General features: G+C 43.7%; 1 protein-coding gene across 1 annotated transcript in view; it reads right to left on the reverse strand.

The window, feature by feature from the left end:
* Window positions 1-402: 402 nt before the first annotated feature.
* Window positions 403-20852, reverse strand: part of KIF27 (kinesin family member 27) — a 437315-nt gene continuing 416865 nt past the window's right edge. Inside the window, exon 18 of the mRNA XM_078675808.1 lies at window positions 403-3290. Within this exon, the coding sequence (XP_078531934.1) occupies window positions 2800-3290 (491 nt within the window). The 3' untranslated portion in view covers window positions 403-2799. The remainder of the gene's footprint in view (window positions 3291-20852) is intronic.

The raw sequence follows: 20852 nt of genomic DNA on the forward strand, positions 1-20852 counted from the left end.
TTCCTGTTGTTTTTTGAGCACACTATGTTTGAGCATTATGTGTAAGTGTGATCACCCAGGTAAGAGCAAGAGGAGAAACTATTAGGGTGGGAAAGCATGCTCTGGTGACTACACCCATGATCTGACACTAGGACCGAAGGGTAGATCTGTGGACGTTTTACAAGAGAATGCCTGCTGCACTCCCTGACTGACTGGAAACACGTAATATGTTCATAACTTCCTCCTAATTTTTGTCTACCTGTACAGTTTTCCTTCATTTTCCTCCATTCAAACTAGTGAAGAGGAAAATGTTTAAAGCCTGAAGGAAAACTAGGCAATCCAGATCTTCAGTGCTGTTTGTCTAAAATGACGTTATTACACTTCTCATTAATTCGTTATTGCCCTATATCAACAAAACCAATGTTTTGAGGTATTTCTTTTATTTATTTATTGTTTTTCTACAGCGCAAAGTAGGCACCATGTGCATATGTGTGCTGTATAATAATAATAACTGTACAATGACAATAGCTTACATACAAAAAATAAATGACAAACATTAAGAGAAATGCATAATACAAAACACAAGTATAAAAGTCTTCAAACGTAAAGGTTATCATCTTTTTTACAGAATCAGAAGAGGTATTCCCAAACTCAGTGAAACGACTGCCAAACAAGCCTGACTTTTCATGGGGCAATCTAAGGTACATTTTTTGTTTAACGAAACCCAGGGCAAGTAGTACATCAGCTTTCAGTGACTTGTCAACTTTGTAATGATAACGGGGCAGTCAGTGACCTAAGATGGTTAAAATATGAAAGGGACCAGTGTAATCTTCTCCCTTTTACCTAGTGTGATTTCTCTCTAGAGACAACGGCCAGGTGAATATACTCACTCTGCTCTGACACCAAGAATTACTGTAAATTTCTAGCGATGGAATTGCTGTTTGTAATGTGATAGCGCGAGAAGACTTCAGGGCATGTAGCTTTCTCAACACGTTCATTGATTTGCCTTTTTATTTTACTGCATACAAACTGGTTACTTTTATTGATTTATTATTGTACCAGTGCTTTCTCTCTCTGCACAGGTCGTCTCTTGGCAAAGCAACACTTGTGACCTCTGGGACATAGAAGCCTTTCTCGGGAGGAAGCATAAACACGTTAGATCCCCTGTCTTGGTGAGTGAGGTAAGGGGACCGCTGAGGAGTAGTAAAAGGAGTGCCTGGAGACGTGGAAGTCAGTGCACTCTGAGGGATCATGGTTCCATATTTACTTATTTCTCTGGTTTCTCTCATTTGTTTGGAGAGTGAACCCTGTGTCCTAGGGATGCGGAATGGTTCCCAGATGTCCTGAGGGACAAGCGATCTCAATGAATCAAGAGTGTATACTGCATATAGCGGTCACTCAGTCTGCCTTTCTTTGTCAACCAGTGTTCTCTCACAGCATTGACGGGCCAGCTCACACCTTCAGTCTGGTACCTAGCTCCCTTACAGTTCTGGCTGCACAGCTCTCCCCTAAGCCCTGAAGGCAGGAATAATAGGATGCTGCTGGCCAGGAGTGCCATGCTGGTGGGCTGTGCCTAGGACATAGGACCACAAACAAAGCTCTGCGATGGCACAGCTGCCTTCGGTCAGGAGACAACTGCTGCCAACTGTGCCACTAGAGCACACAAGAGCCTTTCTAAGAGCAGTTACCGTACCAGGGAACTAAAGAGAACTCAAAAGCAGAAATCAGACACAGCTTTTTTAGGAAAGCCTCCTGGTGGGTTTTTGTCAAGCAAAAAGGGGTGCCAACATTCTGTTGACCTATATAAGAACTGTTCACTTCCGCAAGTCACCAGGCACAAAGGCACTTATTCTGAGTTTTTTAGCCTATTATAAAAAATGTGTATGAAAAACATATCCTAAATACTGGAAACTTGCGTGCTTTGGAAAGAGGTTGGCCTTGAGCAACGTTATGTACTTTAAAATTACAACCAAGGAAGAACAAAATGATCACAAACGTTTTGCTACAATTACATAAAGAGTAAAATAAATAATAACAGTATATGGAATACAGAAAAAATTGATAGAAATAGAGAACGGAGTAATTACAAAAGCGATAACAAAATGACGAATTTAAATAAAGTGAAATCAAGTGTGGCTACCTAAGTAGGTGGAGTGTATGTATGCAAATTAAAGCCATTTTAAGACATTTTAAGAAATATCGCCAGATAGTTAACATGATGAGAGTAAGAAAAGGGTTTCCAAAACAAAATCACATGGACGATTTGAATTTGCAACCCACAATGACCTTCAGTGACATGAGCACAAATATATATTCCCTAAACTTGACCAAAGAGCAGATCTTTTTAAAATACTCATGTTAGAAACATTCTGCCCCCTACTTTGGCTTCTGTTTTTTAAAAACAAACCTATCAGCATGAAAGTCATGAAAAAAGGCATCAGTCTAGAACTGGAGTAGGGGATCCTATAATTTTTTACATCCATTCCTACCATTAAGCCGAATTTTTTGCTACAATATTTTCCCCTTATAGTGCAGGTCCCACGCTTTAAGAATTGGAAATAAAGCCTTTCCCTCCCTAAATTCATGACTAATGACTCTTGATCTTCTGCTTTATACAATCCTTTCAAAATAGATTGTAAGTTTTTCCATTTTTAAATCACAAACAAACATGATGCTGCCACAATTCTGTGTTTTCTCACGGGTAAACTATTTATCGATCTTTGACAAGTATAATTCACTCATTAATTTAGAAACCAATGAATCATTTCTGGTAGAAGTATCTACTAGAATTGTGATTGTTAAAATAAGTTAGCATAAGTGCTATAGTTTAAAGTCATGGGATCGTCTGGCGATTTCTATTGAATCTATAGGAATCGAACCAAGGCTCGCGCCGATACTGGACCTCCTCATCGACAGCTCAAGTGGTGGTATCTGCCGCAATTCTCGACGAGATACTTTAATTGGAGTCCCCTTCTGGACGGGAAGAACACCCTCTAGTGTTTGCGGCTGGGTGAACAGCTGATTCTGAGGTTTTAAAGATGACAGTTCCCCATCTTCCACCTGCTCCTCACCACTTGACAATGTCCTTCTCATCGGTATCACTGATAGTGGAGGCTTTGCTGGTTCAGAGATATCTCCCAAAAGCCTGAATGAGTTCAGCTGCACTTTTGAACTGGAATCCAGGTTCACATGATCTCTGTCCTTTGATCTTCCATTCATTTTGCTACTTTCAGCACTGGATGTCCATTTAAAGTCTTCAGAAACAGGGCCAATTTCCTCTAGGTTTTGGATTCCACCAGAAGTGCCAGTGTCTGAAAAAAACACCCAAAAAAGATATTAATGGTTGTTATTCCTAAAACCATTCAAGGCTACCAAATGTCAATTTCCTTAACTGTGGTTCCCATAATATGTTTATAAACTATATTTAGAATCAAATTGGGAGTTAAAATTAGAATAGAAAAATTAAGTAAAACATTCCCCATTTTTTAGGCAAACATACACTGTGTGAGTAGGGAACTTAGGTCCTCATTCAGAGTTTGGCAGATAGAGTAATCTGCCACAAACGTGGCGAAGTACTGTGTTGCAAAAGGACAATCTGCCCACTCTATCTAGAGTTGGGCAGAGCACATGCTGGCTCTGCCGGAGGAAACCTAACACCGATGGCTGATGGACTTAGGGCCATCGATGTCAGTACACAAGACAGCCCGTCCTACTTAGGGCGAATGTTCTGATGTCCTCGTCTTCTGTTTGGGACCACTAGGAAAACAGAAAAAAGAAAAACTACCCACTCACTCCAGGAGAAAACACTCAAGGTGTCAGGGTCATTAACTGTTGTTCAAAAATAAACTTCCACTAGAAATTTGTTTTTGAAAAAAAAAACATTTGCTGAGCAGCTGCATGAATCATGGCGACTGCTCAGCAAACTGTCAATGCTTTTAGAAGAACAGTTGTGTTGGCTATTGCTTATAGATCTATGCTAGGCTGGCGCAGATCTCCAAATAGGACAGGCAGTAGTCAGCAAGAGTGATAGCCTGCCAACTCTAAATGAGGTTTTAAGTGTTGCACCTTTAAGAACAGCATTACTGCATCACCTTAAATGACCAGCTCAACTCAAGTACCTTTGGGTCAATGACAGACAACATAGATGTATCCTTCGTAGGAAACGTTGGCTTGGTCAGCCATACATGATGAAGAGGCAAATGATGGAGAACTACAATTATAGATGAGAAATGTCATATTCTCTGGCATGAGAATTTGAACATCTCACGCCTCCTAAGAGAGAGTTATAAGCAGTAGCTCCAAGAAGAAGACAGAAAAAAGACCAGACACCCTTTGAAACATATATTTAAGGGTATCTATTCTACACCCACTGCTCTCCTAGCAGCAGATTCAACATAGCAGAATAAATGGATGGATATCTATGTAGCTTCTAATTAAACAAAATAAATATTATTACTGTTTCTTCTTACCTTGGACGCTGCCCAATTGTTTTTGTGTTTTTAATATTTAGGTTTTGGATTCCTGCTGTGCTCTTTGTAAAATGATATTTCCCTTCATCCCAGTCGAATGCATGCGAAATTAGGCCACTTGGATGACTTTGAATTTTAAAATATTCCAAACTTGATATCTTGTAAGGTAACTGTAGGAGTATAATCTTCACTCTCAGTTGCATATTTATTTTATTGATTTCATGTGAGCTGGTCTCAGATCAAAATTGGTGAATTTTGTTCCGGAGAAACAATATTCACCAAATTCAAAAGTCCAAATTGGTGCACATCTATCAGAACCTTTTCAGAGGTCCGCTGGTAGGAATGGACTGCTGGGCCAGCAACCCAGGAAGTGGTGGAGGACCTTCCTAACTGTTGTTCAGTGACCGGAACCATACTATGGCCCTGAAAACTGAGCACCAACACAGTGGTACAGCAGTTAACTCACAGAGTAGCATGGCAAGCAGTGCAATGCAGCCTTCCCAGTGAGATATTGTGGGGAGACAGCCAACACTCAACAAACAAAAGAGGAGTACTTTGTTATCCACTAGACAGTGCTACACAAACTCATAAACAGGGCACACGAGAAAAGGCAGCAATGTAATTAACAAGGCAAAATCACAGGTGCAGGCTTACAGTAAAGATACAAGTAGTTAGTTGATTCTAGGACCTGTAGGTCAATCTCTGGGCCATTCAATCTTGATTCACTTTAGCAATTAAGACCGGTCTGAAGTCAAGGCCCACTTGTCAGGTTAGGTACAGATAAGGTTTATCTGCTCTCCTGGAAGCAGTTGAACCCTCGAAAGAGCTCCTCACCATGGTGTACTGCAGGTGGGGGGCCCCCACCTCTCTTCTGAGGATGCAAAGGAAGCGCCAAATGCCACAGCTGGCCTGTGAATGGAGCAGTGAGTTAGAGAGGAGCAAACAGGCCCAGTGCAACTTCCCTGGCTAAACAGTGAAGAGCCCACCCTCAAGTTCTTGGTGATGTTGTCATTTCCAAACACTTGAAGGTCACAGCCAGAATCAGCACCAGTTGCCGATCCTCAAGCACAACATGGGGAGACTGCAGGCTTTGGTTAAATTTGTCTTTGTTGGTGCAGTGTATTAATATGCTGTTGGAGCACAGGGAGGCTCATTCTCCTCCCTTGCGTTGGCTCTGACGACATCAAACCAATTAGGGGTGACCACAGGCATTCATCACACCTGATGAAATTACTTGGATGCAGGTAGGCACAGCTCAGCACTCGGATCATTTGATGAGATTTCTCTCATTTGAGTCCTTAGTCCTTGGTAGTTCCTTTCTCCCAGGCATACACATGGGCTTCTCCTCTAGACAAGCTTCCATCTGAAGAGGTATTCTCCACTCCTCTCTCTCACCAGGCCAGTAAGGCTTCATGCCAAGATAGATCTACAGCTCTCTTCTAGTGGCTGATGCAGATTTCTGGATTATGTTCCCTCCTCACCTATGGGAAACTGGCTGACACGAGCCCTACGTCAGTAGAATTCTGTGACACTATGTCGAGTGCCTCATCTTTGAACAAACTTTCTCAACACCTTTGGTAGGTTTACAGCCCTTTCTTTACTTTCCCGAGAATGGTGATTCCACTGTCATTATTCTGGGGCCAGTTTGAGGAGGCTCTCTCTGACCGTGCATCCCTTCTCTCCAGAGCACACACAGTCTTTGCTCCAAGTCAAGGTTCCACAGGAGGAAGTAAGAGGAGTGTCTCCAAATGTACCACCAAAAACAAGAGCACAATCAAGAGTGAAGACCTTGCTCTTGGAAGACATCTGCCTTTTGGAAGTAGCACCTACGGGACATTCAAGAGGCAGACCCTGAAAGAACAGTTCCTTCAGCACTTCAAAGAAGATCACTGTCTGCACCTCCTTATGTCCTCCGTCTTATCTAATGTGAGTGTTCAGGAAGGAATAATCTGGCAGACCATTAATAAAAGGCCACTGTTACAATTCTAAAAGCAGCCCTATCTCTATCACCCACAGCCAAATATTCTGTACCTCTTAAAAGCCTCAGGAATGCCAGAAATACACTTTGCTAGTCCAGGAGGCAGTGCTTTACTCACCACCATCTTGAGTCATGCTTTACCAGGGGCAATCCAAAACGGATCCCACTCATACCACTCACCTATCTGACATAAAGCTCTATGCTGGCAGTCACCTCAACACAAGATGTCAGTCTGAGGATCTAGTTATAATGTTTCAGGTGAAATTTACACAACAAGGCATGTATGCTATTTGTTAATTACAAGAAGCTGGAAAAAAGTCTATACCACCTTGCCATGGACCAATATAAGCAAAGATTGTATTCTTTTTTTTTTAAAGGTATTCAGTCACCACCACTAAGCATCTAAAAGACTACAAGAACAGAAGGTGGGTATAGCTTTCAATAATGTAACACATGCCAAAACTCGAAGCTGCTCGAGCCAGCTCCTTGCTTATGCCTGGATGGCTTTGTTATCTATCTCACTTGTGAGCTATTAATTCAGTGGCTTTCCTCTCTACTTTCTCACAGTGTTCTGACTAGATGAATTGTATTTTTCTTTTGCTGATATGAAGAAACTCATTTGCTTAGTATTCAGCACTCCATGGGAGTGCATGTTTTTCCGTGCACTGACTAGATCTGAGACCTATTGGCTTTGTCCATGCTTATTTGAATTGTTATGCTGCTTGTATGTATGAAGAGGAAACCCCAGTCGACCCAAACCCTCATGCCCCTCTCCCATGTCCCTTCTCTGGAAATGTGTTGATGTTCGGTTTTTTTAAGCACATTTTCAATTCTCTATTATATCCTAAGAATTTATGAGTAATAAATCTTAAGAAGCTTTGAAGTTTACATTTTCCAGATATCAGGCTCTGAATGGAATCCTAGATATAATATGTACTTTTTTGTGAAATCATGTTTTCATGAAATTGTTGAGTGTCTGTAATGGAGAGTCTCCATTTTGACTACATCAATAATGTGTTCTCCGGATCCATTTTAAACACTGAGTGATCCAGTTAGGACACTGCAAAGGATAATATTAAAATCAACTATCCAGAAGTTTGTCTCTGGGACGTAGTGCACCATACTGCACCCTGTGAGCCTTTTTCCATGAAAGGAATTATAACTTAAACTCAAATTTCATAACTAGCCTTGTGTGGCAGTAACTGAAATTCACAGATTGTAAGAAATTAGTTACTTACCTGTACGCTATAGTTCTCCAGTATTATCTTTCATAGATTCACATGCTTGTATCTTCCCCGTCGTCATGGTGGGAGTCTCACGGTAACAGAATGACTAAAGCAGTATCATAGAGAAGAAAACTGCATAGAAAAGCCCCTAGGGACTAAATCTTGAAATCGCCGCCAAATGCACCTTCAGCGAGGCATGAGACAGACCTGCTTTTGATAATGACAACAGGTAGGGCAGAATACCTTCTGGGGGTACCGTCAATGGATGTAGACTTTGACTAGTACACCAGTGACAGAAGCGTGTCCATTTGGCTGTGTATGTCTTGTTGGTTGACATAGCTCTGGATTGTGAAAGTATTTGCCTGCAGTCTTGTGGAATACTCATGGCTTGAAATTCCCGCTCATGAGGTTCCATGCGGATAATTTTAGCGATGGAAGGTCTGGATGCAGAATTTGTCCGTTGCTCATCGATATGAGGCTCTGGAATGCCGGGAATTGCACCCTGTTGCCTTTCGACATCTGCAGCAAATCTGAAAACCATGCCTGCCTCGGCCAAGCTGGTGCTATCAGAATGAGATGACATGGTTCTGATCTCTTTTTGCGAATCACTTGTGGTATAAGAGGAATTGGTGGGAACGCGTAGGCGAACATTCCCGTCCAGTCCATGTGAAACGCATCTCCGTTGGAATCCCGCTGAGGGTACCTGGACGCAAACTGATCGCATTTCGAATTGTCCCGGGTTGCGAACAAGTCGAACGTTGGTGTGCCCCATCTTTGGAATACTCTGTGAAGCTGAGTGTCGTTCAGTTCCCACTCGTGCAGCACACTTGTCGTGCGACTCAGGACGTCTGCTCTTGTGTTGAGGATGCCTTGTATATGCTGCACCCGAATAGAAATGTTGTGGTTTATCAGCCATTTCCAAATTCTTTGCGCCAGCGCAGAAAGAGGTTTGGATCTTGTTCCTCCTTGCTTCAGAAGATAAAACATAGTCGTGGTGCTGTCCGTCTGAATGAGCACCGACGAGTTCTGTATTCTGGGTAGGAAAGCTTGGAGCCCCAAAAACACTGCTTTGAGCTCCAATAAATTTATGTGAAGCTGTGTTTCCCACTCTGACCAGTGGCCCTGGATCTCCAGCTCCTGGAGGTGTGCGCCCCATCCTTGCAACGAAGCGTCCGTCGTCATCACATATTTGTGAGTTTGAGGTACAAAGTTGAGACCCTGATTCAAGTTCTTCTGAACCTTCCATCATGGCATGGCCACCTTCATACGTTGAGTGATGGTAATCCGATCTTCGAAGGTTCCTTTGGACTGAACCCACTGCTCGTCTAGATGTTCCTGCAAGGGTCTCATTCGAAGATGGCAGTTTGGAATCAGTGGGATGCAAAAGGACATCATCCCCAACAAGGATTTGTACATCCGCACAAAAGTGAACCTTTTTGTTTGAAGGGATGTCGCAAGGCTTATTATTTTCCTCATCCTTTCCTCGGATGGGTATGCTTTAGTTTCCTTGGTGCATATCCATGCTCCTAGGAATTGAATGCCCTGAGCTGGAATCAGTGAAGACTTTTCCAAGTTGGTCCTTAGTCCTAACCGATGGAAAAGGCGGATGCAGCACTGAAGGGACCTTCTGGCTCTTGTGAATGATGGTCCTGTCACCAGCCAATCGTCGAGATATGGTTAAATGCAATGCCCCTTCAACCTTAAGTGGGCCGCCACCGGGGCCATGCATTTGGTAAACACCCTCGGGCCGATTTGAGGCCAAAAGGCAACACCTTGAATTGGAAATGGCGACTCTCCACAGCGAACCTTAAAAACTTCCTGTGCTTCCGATGAATTGGGATATGGAAGTATGCATCCATGAGATCCAGTGACGCCATGTAGTCTTTCTCTTTTAACATTAGAAGGATCTCTTGCAAGGAAAGCATTCGGAAGAGAATTTTCTTTATGTATTGATTCAGATCCCTCAAATCCAATACCTGTCTCCACTTTAGAGTTTGTTTCTTTTTGATGAGGAAGAAATGCGAATAGAAGCCTTTCCCTCGGTGTTGATGAGGTACTTCCTCTATAGCCCCTTTCTGCAATAGTGTAAGGACTTCCTTTTGCAAATCCTGGCGATGTTGATGATGCCTGAGCACCGGTGGGTGATCTGGTGGCATTTCCACAAACTCTAGGGTATGGCCTCTGCTTATTACGTCCAAAACCTATTTGTCTGATGTTATGGACATCCAATTGTTGAAGTATTGAGACAGATAGTGGCGTTTTCCGGGTTCTGCTGTGTGGGGAGCGCCTGCCTGAAATCATTGTCGTTTGTTAGATTGTTGATTTCTCCCTCTATTGGAGGGCTTGCCCCAAGACTGCTGCTGGTAAGAGGAGTTGGAGGTCCTGTACTGATTGCCTGTATTGTATTGCCTATATCCTTGTTGGTTATAAGGTTGATATCTGTTGGTCTGAAATGAAGACCTCTGATTAAATTGACTCCTTGCACCTCTTTTATGAAAGGACTGGAACCGTCCTTGCTGAAGGGATCCCAGCGCTCTAGCTGTATCCGTGACTGATTTGATACCCTGCAGCGCCTCGTCAACGTGCTTTCCAAATAGATTTTCGCCATTGAAAGGCATGTCTACAATCTTTGCTTGCACCTCCGGACGAAAGGATGTTGCCTTTAGCCAACCCTGTCTCCGGAGCGAAACTGCTCCTGACATCTGCCTGAACGCGATAGAGGATACATCCATGGCAATGTCAATAGATTCTGATGCTGACTTTGCCCCGTCTCGAAGGATAGCCGCTGCCTCTTCTTTCTTATCCTCCGGCAGTGCAGACGGAATGGGTTCCAAATCACACCACATCTGTCTATTAAAACGGCTAATAAGGGTCATAGCATTGGATGCTTTAATCGTAGAGGCTGCCATGACCGCAAGCCTCTTCCCGGCTCCATCCATCCTTCGTCCTTCCTTATCTGGCGGCACCAATGAAGTAGCAACTGGATTCTTTGAGTGCCTCTGTGCCGCTTGCGTCACCACCGACTCCGGTCTCGGGTGTCCTAGAAGACAGGCCGCCTCTGGTGCTCTATATTTCTTTTCGATTCTGGGAACCGAAAACGCGATGGAAGCCGGTGTTTTTAAAATTTTCAGGCCTTCTTCCCAAATGTGAGGGATAAATCGGGATTGAGCGAGCAGATTTCCTGGCATCATCTTTGAAATCATATAAGAAATATTCAGTTTCTTTAACCTCCATATCCAAATCAAACCTTTTAGCCGCTTTCTCCATAATGTCATGGAAACCTCCAATGTCCTGAGGAGGGGAAGTGGTTGGCGGCGGAATAGGTGAAGGAGCCGACGGCAAAATTTACTCATTCCACTCCTGTCCTGTAGAATCTTGTACAAGCTCACCTTCCTCAGGCTGATCATCATCATCAGACTCCGTCAGATCATCCCTGATTGTTATCAGTGGTGGTGACCTCACCACCTGCTCCTGAGGAGTAGATTGGGTCTTCGGAGGTTGCGATGTAACCACCGGTGTAGATGACGGAGGCGCATTTGCCTCCGGAAAACGACGATAATAGTCATTAATCATGAACCTCAGGCCAGAGACCAGAGAAGTAGGTATGGAGACGGACTCTTCTCGCGACTCCTCTCGCGACTCTTCTTGCTGCTCGTCCTCCTCATTATAATCACATGTTTCCTGGAAAGATTCATATCTCGTAGATTGAGGTCTTTCCTTGAAGGAAAACACCTCTTCCTCGTCTGTGTCCTGGCTCTTTATTCTGAGTTGTGAGGGGCTGTAGGCCGCACCTGACGACTCCTCTCCTTCTGAATCCTGTTCCAGTAAAGAAGATGGTGGTAGAGGCGAAATCTGCGTCCACGACGTGAATTCTGCAGATTTGCTTATAGTCGCCGAACCCCTCGACGACTGAAAAGATCGAATAGAGATCATAGTCTTCGACTGTGGCGATTTAAAAGCCTTTGCCATTGAAATTACAGTCGTCGTCGACGGTGTCGTCGACGACATAGCCATCGTCGACGGAGCCGTCGTCACCAAAGTCATCGTCGACGAGGCCGCCGTCGACGGAGTCGTCGACGTCTTCGTCGTCGAGCCTTTTGTCGTCGACGACGTCTTCGTCGTCGACGGTTTCTTCATCGACGGGATGGTCATACTCGTCGACGTGGTCGTCGTCGACACCTTAAGTCCTGTCGTCGACGGAGCTGCCGTCGTCGAAACAATTGTCGTCGACGGTGAAGTCGTCGACGGGGCTGAAGACTTTACCACAGATTTTACAGTAGAAACCAGGGAACTAGTCGACGGAGCAGACCCTGCCCCTTTCTGACCTGACGGCTCCTTGAGGGGAGTAAGAGGGAGAGATGACGCCACTTTCTCCTTTGATTTAACCTTTTTAGGCTCCACCATCTCCTCAGAATGTGAGGCCTTTCTCTTTTTAGGTGTTAATTTAGAAGATTCCTCCCCAGAATCTGAGTCTGATGCGGCCTTCTTCTTTTGAAGCCACAACAGCAAACAAGCCTCTCTGTCCCTCAGAGTTTTAGCAGAGAAGGTTCTACAATATTTACAATCCTTGGCCACATGCTTAGGATGAAGGCAATATAAGCAGTCCTTGTGAGGAACTTCAGAGAAAAGCCTAGCCTTTCCACAGGGTCTGCAAGGCCTGAAAAGCCTCTTTTTAGAGCTTTCAGACATTATGAAAGAAATTAGGTACACACAATACCTTAATCCAGATGAAAAGATAGTAGAAATAAAAGGTCAATAGTTCACTCAGGAATAGCAAAACTGAGCAGAGCTCAGGGAGACTCCTTTCTCACACGAAGGCGGTTGGAAATCTGAGGCAGGAAGCTTCTGCTGGGGAGTGTGAGGGCAGGGCAGCAATGCTGATTGGCTGACTTTTGGACCAAACAATGAGGAGGTCTGGTTACCAAATACTACAGTCCCTAGGGGCTTTTCTATGCAGTTTTCTTCTCTATTATACTGCTTTAGTCATTCTGTTACCGTGAGACTCCCACCATGACGACGGGGAAGATACAAGCATGTGAATCTATGAAAGATGTAACACTGGAGAAATCAAATTACACATTCCATACTTTTTTGTACTGAGATCAATTTACTGGGATAACTGGGATCAATGAACGTCTTGAGCTGAGGACAGATTCAGCTGCAGGTAATATTGCTCTCGATATCGCTTCCAGTCCAGAGTTTAAAGGCTTCCTTGGACAAAGGGCAAGGTCAGGAAGAAGAGCCGTAGAACAGGTTGAGGGGCCCTCTCCCATGTCCTTTTCAGGAGGACAGTAATTCTAGTCACTCTATCTACATTGCTTTTCTGGGGTTACTGCCTACTTAACAGGAGCGATGTCCTGATTTTGACATGTGCTGGGGAAGGATCAGATTTTGGAGAGAGCTGTTTCTTTGTGATGATGCTTCTGACATTTCTAAGAAGTCATCTGTATTACTTGCCTAGCTGAGATTTAGCCTTACAATAATCCAGTGACAGCAAGCTGTAGGAAGGGTAGGAGGGCAGTGTGAGACCTTGTGACCTTGAGACCTTCGGCTGGGTAGCACAATAAGTATTTAACAACAGTTTGACAGCAGTTGCTTTTCAGCACAATTGCTCAGGTGGTTTTGCCTCAGATCAAGATTTGGAAATAGACAAAAAAGACTTCTTAACTGGGGCGGAGTTGAATTAGATTTTCACTGCAGATGAACATTGGGAGGATTCTGCCTAATCATTACTCCAGTGACTTGACACAGAAATGTGAAAGCAGGTGGCCTGATTATGTCTTGAAAGATAGTTAAGTTTGGGTCTGCTAAAACTACTTTATTCTGTCTACTGGGGCAAAATTAATTTTTGATAACTGGCTACTTGGAGAATGTTCGGTGTATCGAGATGAATCTCCTGGCATCACAGGATTTCCTGTTACCAGAAAGCACTGGAAATATCAAGCAGACTTCTGTTTTTTGTAACAGCTTTTTTATTAGCATAAAAGACAAATGAACACTATACAACGTATTGTGTGTCATGAAAATTCCGTTCATCATTAGGGATGTGTTTACTTTTTCGGAGAACCTTGAATGTGTTTATGGGGTTATGCCTCAGTTCCCATTTGTCATCCATAGTTATGGGCCGATTTGCGTGTGTGCTTGTGTTTGTATCCATATCATGCTCTAATTTGGTATTGCCACTTAAAAAAAAGGGGGATTATTTAGTACCCTGTGTAACCTATACTGGACCTGTGTTAAGTTATATGGTGTAATGTTTACATCTGTACTGTGATGTCAGCAGGGCTACTCATACTATTAGGGAGTTGTGGTCACTCCTGAGGCGGAAGCCGAGGGTTAGAGTTGCTGCGCGTTCTGCTCATTTTTAATTTTCACCTTGTGGCATTTTGCTATTGTGGTAACTACCTTCACGCTGTGGCATTTTGCTAGTGTTTTTAAATTGCACTTACCGCATACCCACTATCACTCAGCCGAGTAGGTGCTGAGTGCTCACATGCCTCGGCGGCTGCCGGACTATCGAGCAGCCATCTTGGAGGGGATCAGGGTAGCGGGCTAGTGGTTGGGACGCCACCTGACTTGCTATAAAAAAGGGGCTTTCTTGCACGACGCAAGTTCTAGTCACTCTTGAGGCGGAAGCCGGGAGTTAGAGTTGCTGCGCGTTCTGCTCATTTTTAATTTTCACCTTGTGGCATTTTGCTATTGTGGTAACTACCATCACGCTGTGGCATTATGCTAGTGTTTTTAAATTGCACTTACCCCATACCCACTATCACTTAGCCGAGTAGGTGCTGAGTGCTCACACACCTCGGCGGCTGCCGGACTATCGAGCGGCCATCTTGGAGGGGATCAGGGTAGCAGGCTAGTGGTTGGGACACCACCTGACTTGCTATAAAAAAGACGGTTATGCCTCCGCTCAGCGGACGCTAGCAGCGGACGCGCCGTCATCGCGCCGAAGGAGCGCCAGAGGAGAGCCCGTCTGCGCCCAAGGAGAGCCCGTCTGCGCCTGTCCGCGCCAGGACGGGTCCAGGGGCCAGCATCCATGACCCTACTACCTCAGGAACAGGAACTGTGAGGTACAATAGGGACAAGCTCTTAGCCTTCAGGGAAAAAAAGGAATTCTAAATGCTCAAACCTTATTTTTCACGATAGGACACATAGTTTGTGCCCCGGTTGTAAATTTGTCCTTTCGCCCTGTGAACCCATCGGGTCATCTAATGGCACCACTACGACTTATTCTTTAGCATTACTCAACTGCCGGTCACTTCACAAGCATGCTCCTAGAAGAAAGATGCCCCGATGTTCTCTTTTTGACAGAAACGTGGATGAATGCATCATCCGACCCCGATGTGGTCAAGGCTTTACCTCCAAACTATTCTATCTTGAGGCAGGACCGAGACAAAGGCCAGGGTGGGGGAATCGCAATTATTTATAAGAACACCTACTGCTGTAGAATAACTAGCTGCATTATTGCGGATTGTGAGAGCTGTTTTTTTTTCCATCACGTTCGCACACACATGTACGTTATCAGGGATTCTTTTATATCGTCCTCCAGGAGTACACTCCAACTTTTGTAACGATCTTCCTAACATCGCTATCAATCATGCAAGCTCCACCCCAACTTCTTTATTCTAGGAGATTTTAACATCCATCTGGATGAACCCGAGGCTCCCGCCTCCCAAGTCTTGTGGCAGGTTTAGACGTGCTCCAATTGAGACAAATTGTCACTTGCCCCACTCATAGAGCAGGCCATCTGCTGGACCATTTCTTCACCAACCTCGATAATATCACTCTGAGGGAGTCCATTGTGGTTCCTTGGTCAGATCATGCGCTCTTGTCTTTCGCTTGGTCCCCTTCGGACCTGGTAGCTCCGGCTATAACAACTGAAAGAATGAGTCGTATTTGGTCTAAATTGCCTTTGGAGGAATGGGTTATCAAGCTTTGCCAGACTATTCCAGCTATTAGTACCAATCCTTTAGTGGCAAATGTATCTTTTGATAACTGGATGGAATCTTCTTTGGAGGTCATTCTCCCGAAGACAGAAGTTTGTCATCGTATTGGAGCTAATAAAAAAGCATGGTACACCCCGGAATTAAAACTGCTTAAGCAATCTTGCAAACAGCTGGAAAGGAAGTGGAGGAAGGACTTCTCAGTGGTTGATAAAAATAATTACAGAGCTGCCCTTCGATCCTACAAAAACAAAATAAAATCTACTCAATCTAGTTATTATTCGGATAAGATCACCTCTGCTTCTAATTCCCCTAGGGAAATTTTAAAAATATTCAAATCTTTGGTTTCTCCGGCAGGTCCTTTTACAGGGTTATCCAACGCACAGAATCGATGTGAGGAGTTAGCAACTTTTTTCTCGGCCAAAGTCTTTAATATATATTCGAAATTTCATCAGGTAGAATCCACAGTACCTCTTGCCCCTCCGGTAGGACTGATGTGATTAGAAGAATTCACTCCCCTGGACCTACCCACTCTCCAGCATTTGCTGGGAAAACTCAAATCGGGGTCTCCAGCTGTTGTCGTACCACCCACCATTCTTAATAGAGCCTCGGAAACTGTTTCCCCAGTTTTGCGAGACGTGATTAACTGTTCCTTTGCAGCAGGGATGGTTCCTCCCCCCTGGAAACAGGCAAGAGTGAAGGCACTCCTGAAGAAGCGAAATCTTGACCCAGAGGACTGGTCCAACTATCGTCCCATCTCCTTGCTACCAAGCAAGCAAGTTGGCGGAAAACCATGCTAACATCTTATTATCTTCCTTTTTGGAAATCAACAGTGTCCTACATCCTACCCAGACGGGTTTTAGACGTAAACAAGGCACAGAGACAGCTCTCATTGCAGTAATCGAAGATGTGAGAAACATTGTGGATACGGAAGCTGCGCTGCTATCATTTTATTGGATCTAAGCACAGCTTTCGATACTGTCAATCACTCGATAATGATGCAGAGTCTGAGTGATGTTGGGATAACAGGGCTGGCCTTAAGTTGACTTCAGTCCTTTCTCACGGACAGAACGTTTGCTGTTTTTGAGGAAGGGGCAATATCGAAGCAGATTCCTCTGCAGTACGGCGTCCCCCAGGGTTCCTCATTAAGTCCTATATGTTTAATATATACATGAGGCCGTTGGCTCAGATGGTTCTACCCTGGGGGGTTGAGTTGGTCACCTACGCCGATGATACACAGCTGGTAGTTGCCCTCTCCAGACAGAATACCTCTGGCTCCAACCTCTCTTCATGCCTTTCTAAAGTCCTCGAATGGATGGATGCATCATTTTTGAAGCTTAACGGATCTAAGACCGAAATCATGATGTTAGGACACATGGCACCCACCAATTTAGATCCTTGGTGGCCGAGTTTTCTTGGGTTACCGCCCCCTCCCAAGAAGCAAATTAAGAGTTTGGGTGTCTGGTTGGACCCCAACCTTAACTTTATGATACAGGCACGCTAGGTTGCGGCAACCTGCTATGGTATAATTAGGTTACTTAGAAAGATGTTAATTCTTCTCCCTTTTGTAGCCAGGCGTCTGTTGGTCCAATCACTCATCTTGTCACGTTTGGACCACGCGAACGCAGTTTATTTGGGCGCTCCAGTGGGAACTATTAAAGTTTTGCAAACAGTAAAAAATTGCGCCGCTCGTCTGCTTATGGAACTGCCCAAACGTAGCTCGGCCAAATCCGCATTACATCAGCTGCACTGGCTTCCAGTCCAGCAAAGGATTTGGTTCAAAGCTATGTGTACTGTCCACAAATCTATTTCTGAATCTGGGCCTGCTATACTTCAACCTTTGTTTCAACTCCACCATATTCCACGGACCCTTAGATCAAATTACAAGAAGCTGTTAACAATCCCCAGGATTAAAAGGACTAGGATGGGTGGCCGTCGTTTCTCTCTTCATGCCGCAAAGTTCTGGAACCAGCTCCCCGATCTCATCCGAGGGGAACCTAGTTATCTCACTTTCAGGAAACAGTTCAAAACCTTTTTGTTTCCTTGAGCTGGAGGAATGACTAGGTACTTAATGCGCTGGGAGGCCTAAGGGTAGCCATGCGCGGTACAAATGCGTATTCATTCATTCATTCATTCATGGGTATGGCAGGTCAAGGGAGCTAGTTCATAGAAGTCGGGCTGAGGCAGTCCCGGAGTGGGCAGTGCTCTGATACATAGGTAGAGCCAGTGCAACAGAGTCTAGCCCAGGGCATATGCTTATGTCATGTATGCCCCTTATGTGGCACCCACCACCTGTTCAGTCATGTAAGCTGTGTCAAATGGAACAGTTCTAAGGTGGTTTATTATTATTTCTGAGCTCCTGAGAAAAATTTGATGTTAGTTCATCCCAATCCCTAGTAATTGTGAATTTACTCAGGCCCCTGGCATCCTCCCTGTGCAATGCTACGATTTCGCTACATAAAAATTGAACTACAGTCAAACACCACACTAGCCTTTGAGTGTATGGTGATGGCACATTGGGCAGTTTGAGCAATAGATCTGCAAACTTTGTTTTAGGCTTCCCCGTTTTGAGGCGGGTGCCAAACGTAGGATGTATGTCTTTATAGTTGTGTAATTGCCCCTCCCAGTCATGGTCTCAATGTTTGCTCAAACTTCCCACCAGAACTGCTTTATGGTAGGGCATTCTCACATCATGTGCAGGAAAACCAGCATAGTCTTCATCTCAGTGAGGGCAGTATTATTTATATATAGTTTACACATTGTGTGTCTGGTCATATAGACCCTGTGCAACTGATTTAACTGAATCTACTGAACTCGGGTGTTGCATGAGATTTTCGGGGGGTATTCTAATATTCTGTCCCACTCGTTGCTCTGTAGCGGTCTGCAAAATGTCAGTTTCCCATTTGTGAATACCAAGCAGACCTGTACCAGCTATCTATGATTAACTGGTCTGCTATGGACTTCTAGGTCCTGCTTTGGAGACTTATTGAATGAGACAGAGTTTAGGGAATGAAAGTAGATCCTGCAACAGGCGAAGCCTGTGGTCACTTGTAGAAATCTTTGATAAATGATATGCTGGGTGAATTGTGTTAAATTATTTAATTTGGTGAGAACCTTTGCAGGTTTTCGTGAGGATATAGGTTACAGTAGTACTACTTTTATCATACAAGGTTTTTGAATCAAGAACCAAGATATTACAATTAGGTAGGTGCTCAAAATTGATATCACCAGGCTTGCGATCAGCTACAACAATTGTAAGTGTGCAGCTTGCTCTAAGATTTTTTGAACTTGACAATAAGTATAGAGCAAAGAAAATGAATCCGGCCTTATGTAGCCCTTTGTGGACTATATGTAAATGTGGCCTGTTGGAGCATTTGAATCTTCAGAAAAGTAATAAAGTCCCTAACTAGATGTTATAATTAAGAAGAAGTGGCCGAAGGCACTTACAAGTCAGCCTTTTTACATTGTACGAATAGGCTATCTAAAGCTTCCATCCTGTGGAGCATTTTCAAAAATAAACATTTTGATTACTATGGATTTTACAGTTCAGTCTTATTTTGTGACAATGACCCAATTACACGTTTTTCATCCAGATGTCTGGGCATTGCCACTCAAATGTAAAGCAACTTTAACCTGAGGCTGTACACTCTGGGACTACAGATCCAGGTTAAAATTGCTTGAAATGTTTTGAAATGATTTCTTCCATAACTTATAGAGTAAAGGAACAATTTACGAGCTAGTTAGTATTCGGCTTAGTCCACTCACAGGTAAGCCCCAAGGCCTGCTGGGCCGAGGTCAAATCTGAAAAGGTCACTTATAAATGTTTTATTATTGTGTGCTGATTTTTGATAATTGCAACAATTTGGTTTTCATTATAAATATTTTTCCTCCTGACATAATTTAATGTATCTATTTGGGAGTCTTTTGGGTAATTAAGAGCACTGAATGTCTAGGAGGAGAAGTTTTCTTTGGTTGTTAATGTGGGAAAACAGATTGGTGTTTTAAACCGCTCTCCAATATTCTTCAGGTATGGCACCTTTGCTATCTGAAGTTCTTTATATCTTTTTTTTCTATTTTGGACCTTTTTCTTTAGTATTTTATCTTTTACGTGGGTGTTTTTCATTTCATAACTTGTGCTTCTCTGTTACCTTCTAAAAGCATTTTTTCGGTGTGTTGCCTCCCAATTCAAGAATTCAAGTCCTAGCTACCAATGAGGATTCAATGTTAAACCTACTGAAACCTGTCAGCGTCAGTGGTTCCATCATATTGGCCAGTGTGGTAGCTCAGTCACAGCCAAATTTAAGTGTGTGCCTACTCTCCTTTGTTGCCTGGCAGTCAAATTCCCTACAGGTAAATAGTAGCACTGAGATATTGGGTTTGCCCTTTTACAGTGAGCTCCAAGTCTCCCTGGACATGCACATATAGTATTTTGATGACGTAAGCAGATACAGAAAATTATCCACTTAGCTATGGTTATTATAGGTACATGAGACTCTGCATCTATAGAGGCATGAGACTCATTTTTTAATGTCTGGTATTTTTCATTTTGTATACATATTATCTTAGGACATACTTAACATCTGAAGCATACAAGAATGGCATGCAAGGGTTGTAAGAAAAATGAGTTACTTACCTGTAACTACGGTTCTCCACTGTTGTTATCTTTCATAGATCATCCTCGCCGTCGTAGTGGGAGTCCCACAGTATACTTATAAAAGCAGTAGATAATACTACCATAGGCTACAATGTAATGAACAGTCACTGCAATAGCCTATCCATTTTCTTTTGGAAAAAAGAACCAAACTTAAGTAGCAGCCAATCAGGATACGGTACCCTCTAGTGTTGGTATCTTTCATAGATTCACATGCTTGAATCATCCCCATCATCGTAGTGGGAGTCCCATGGTATACTTCTAAAAGCAGTAGATAATACTACGATAGACTACAATGCAATGAACAGTCACTGCAATAGCCTATCCACTGTCCACTGGAAAAAAGAACCAAACTTAAGCAGCAGCCAATCAGGCGACTGCCCCCTCTAGAACACTCCCAAGAGATGCTAGATTCCTCAGATTTTTGAGAGCGTTATACCTTGAGGACATAAGGGAAGCCTCTCAGGGGAGGAGGGTGGGTTGCATGTGAATCTATGAAAGATACCAACACTGGAGAACCTTTGTTATATGTAAGTAACTCATTTTCTTCTCCAATATTGGATCTTTCATAGATTCACATGCTTGAATCAGAGTAACTAGCAG

The sequence above is a fragment of the Lissotriton helveticus genome, chromosome 2_1 (genome assembly GCF_964261635.1).
Source record: "Lissotriton helveticus chromosome 2_1, aLisHel1.1, whole genome shotgun sequence".
In the NCBI taxonomy this organism is placed as follows: Eukaryota; Metazoa; Chordata; class Amphibia; order Caudata; family Salamandridae; genus Lissotriton; species Lissotriton helveticus.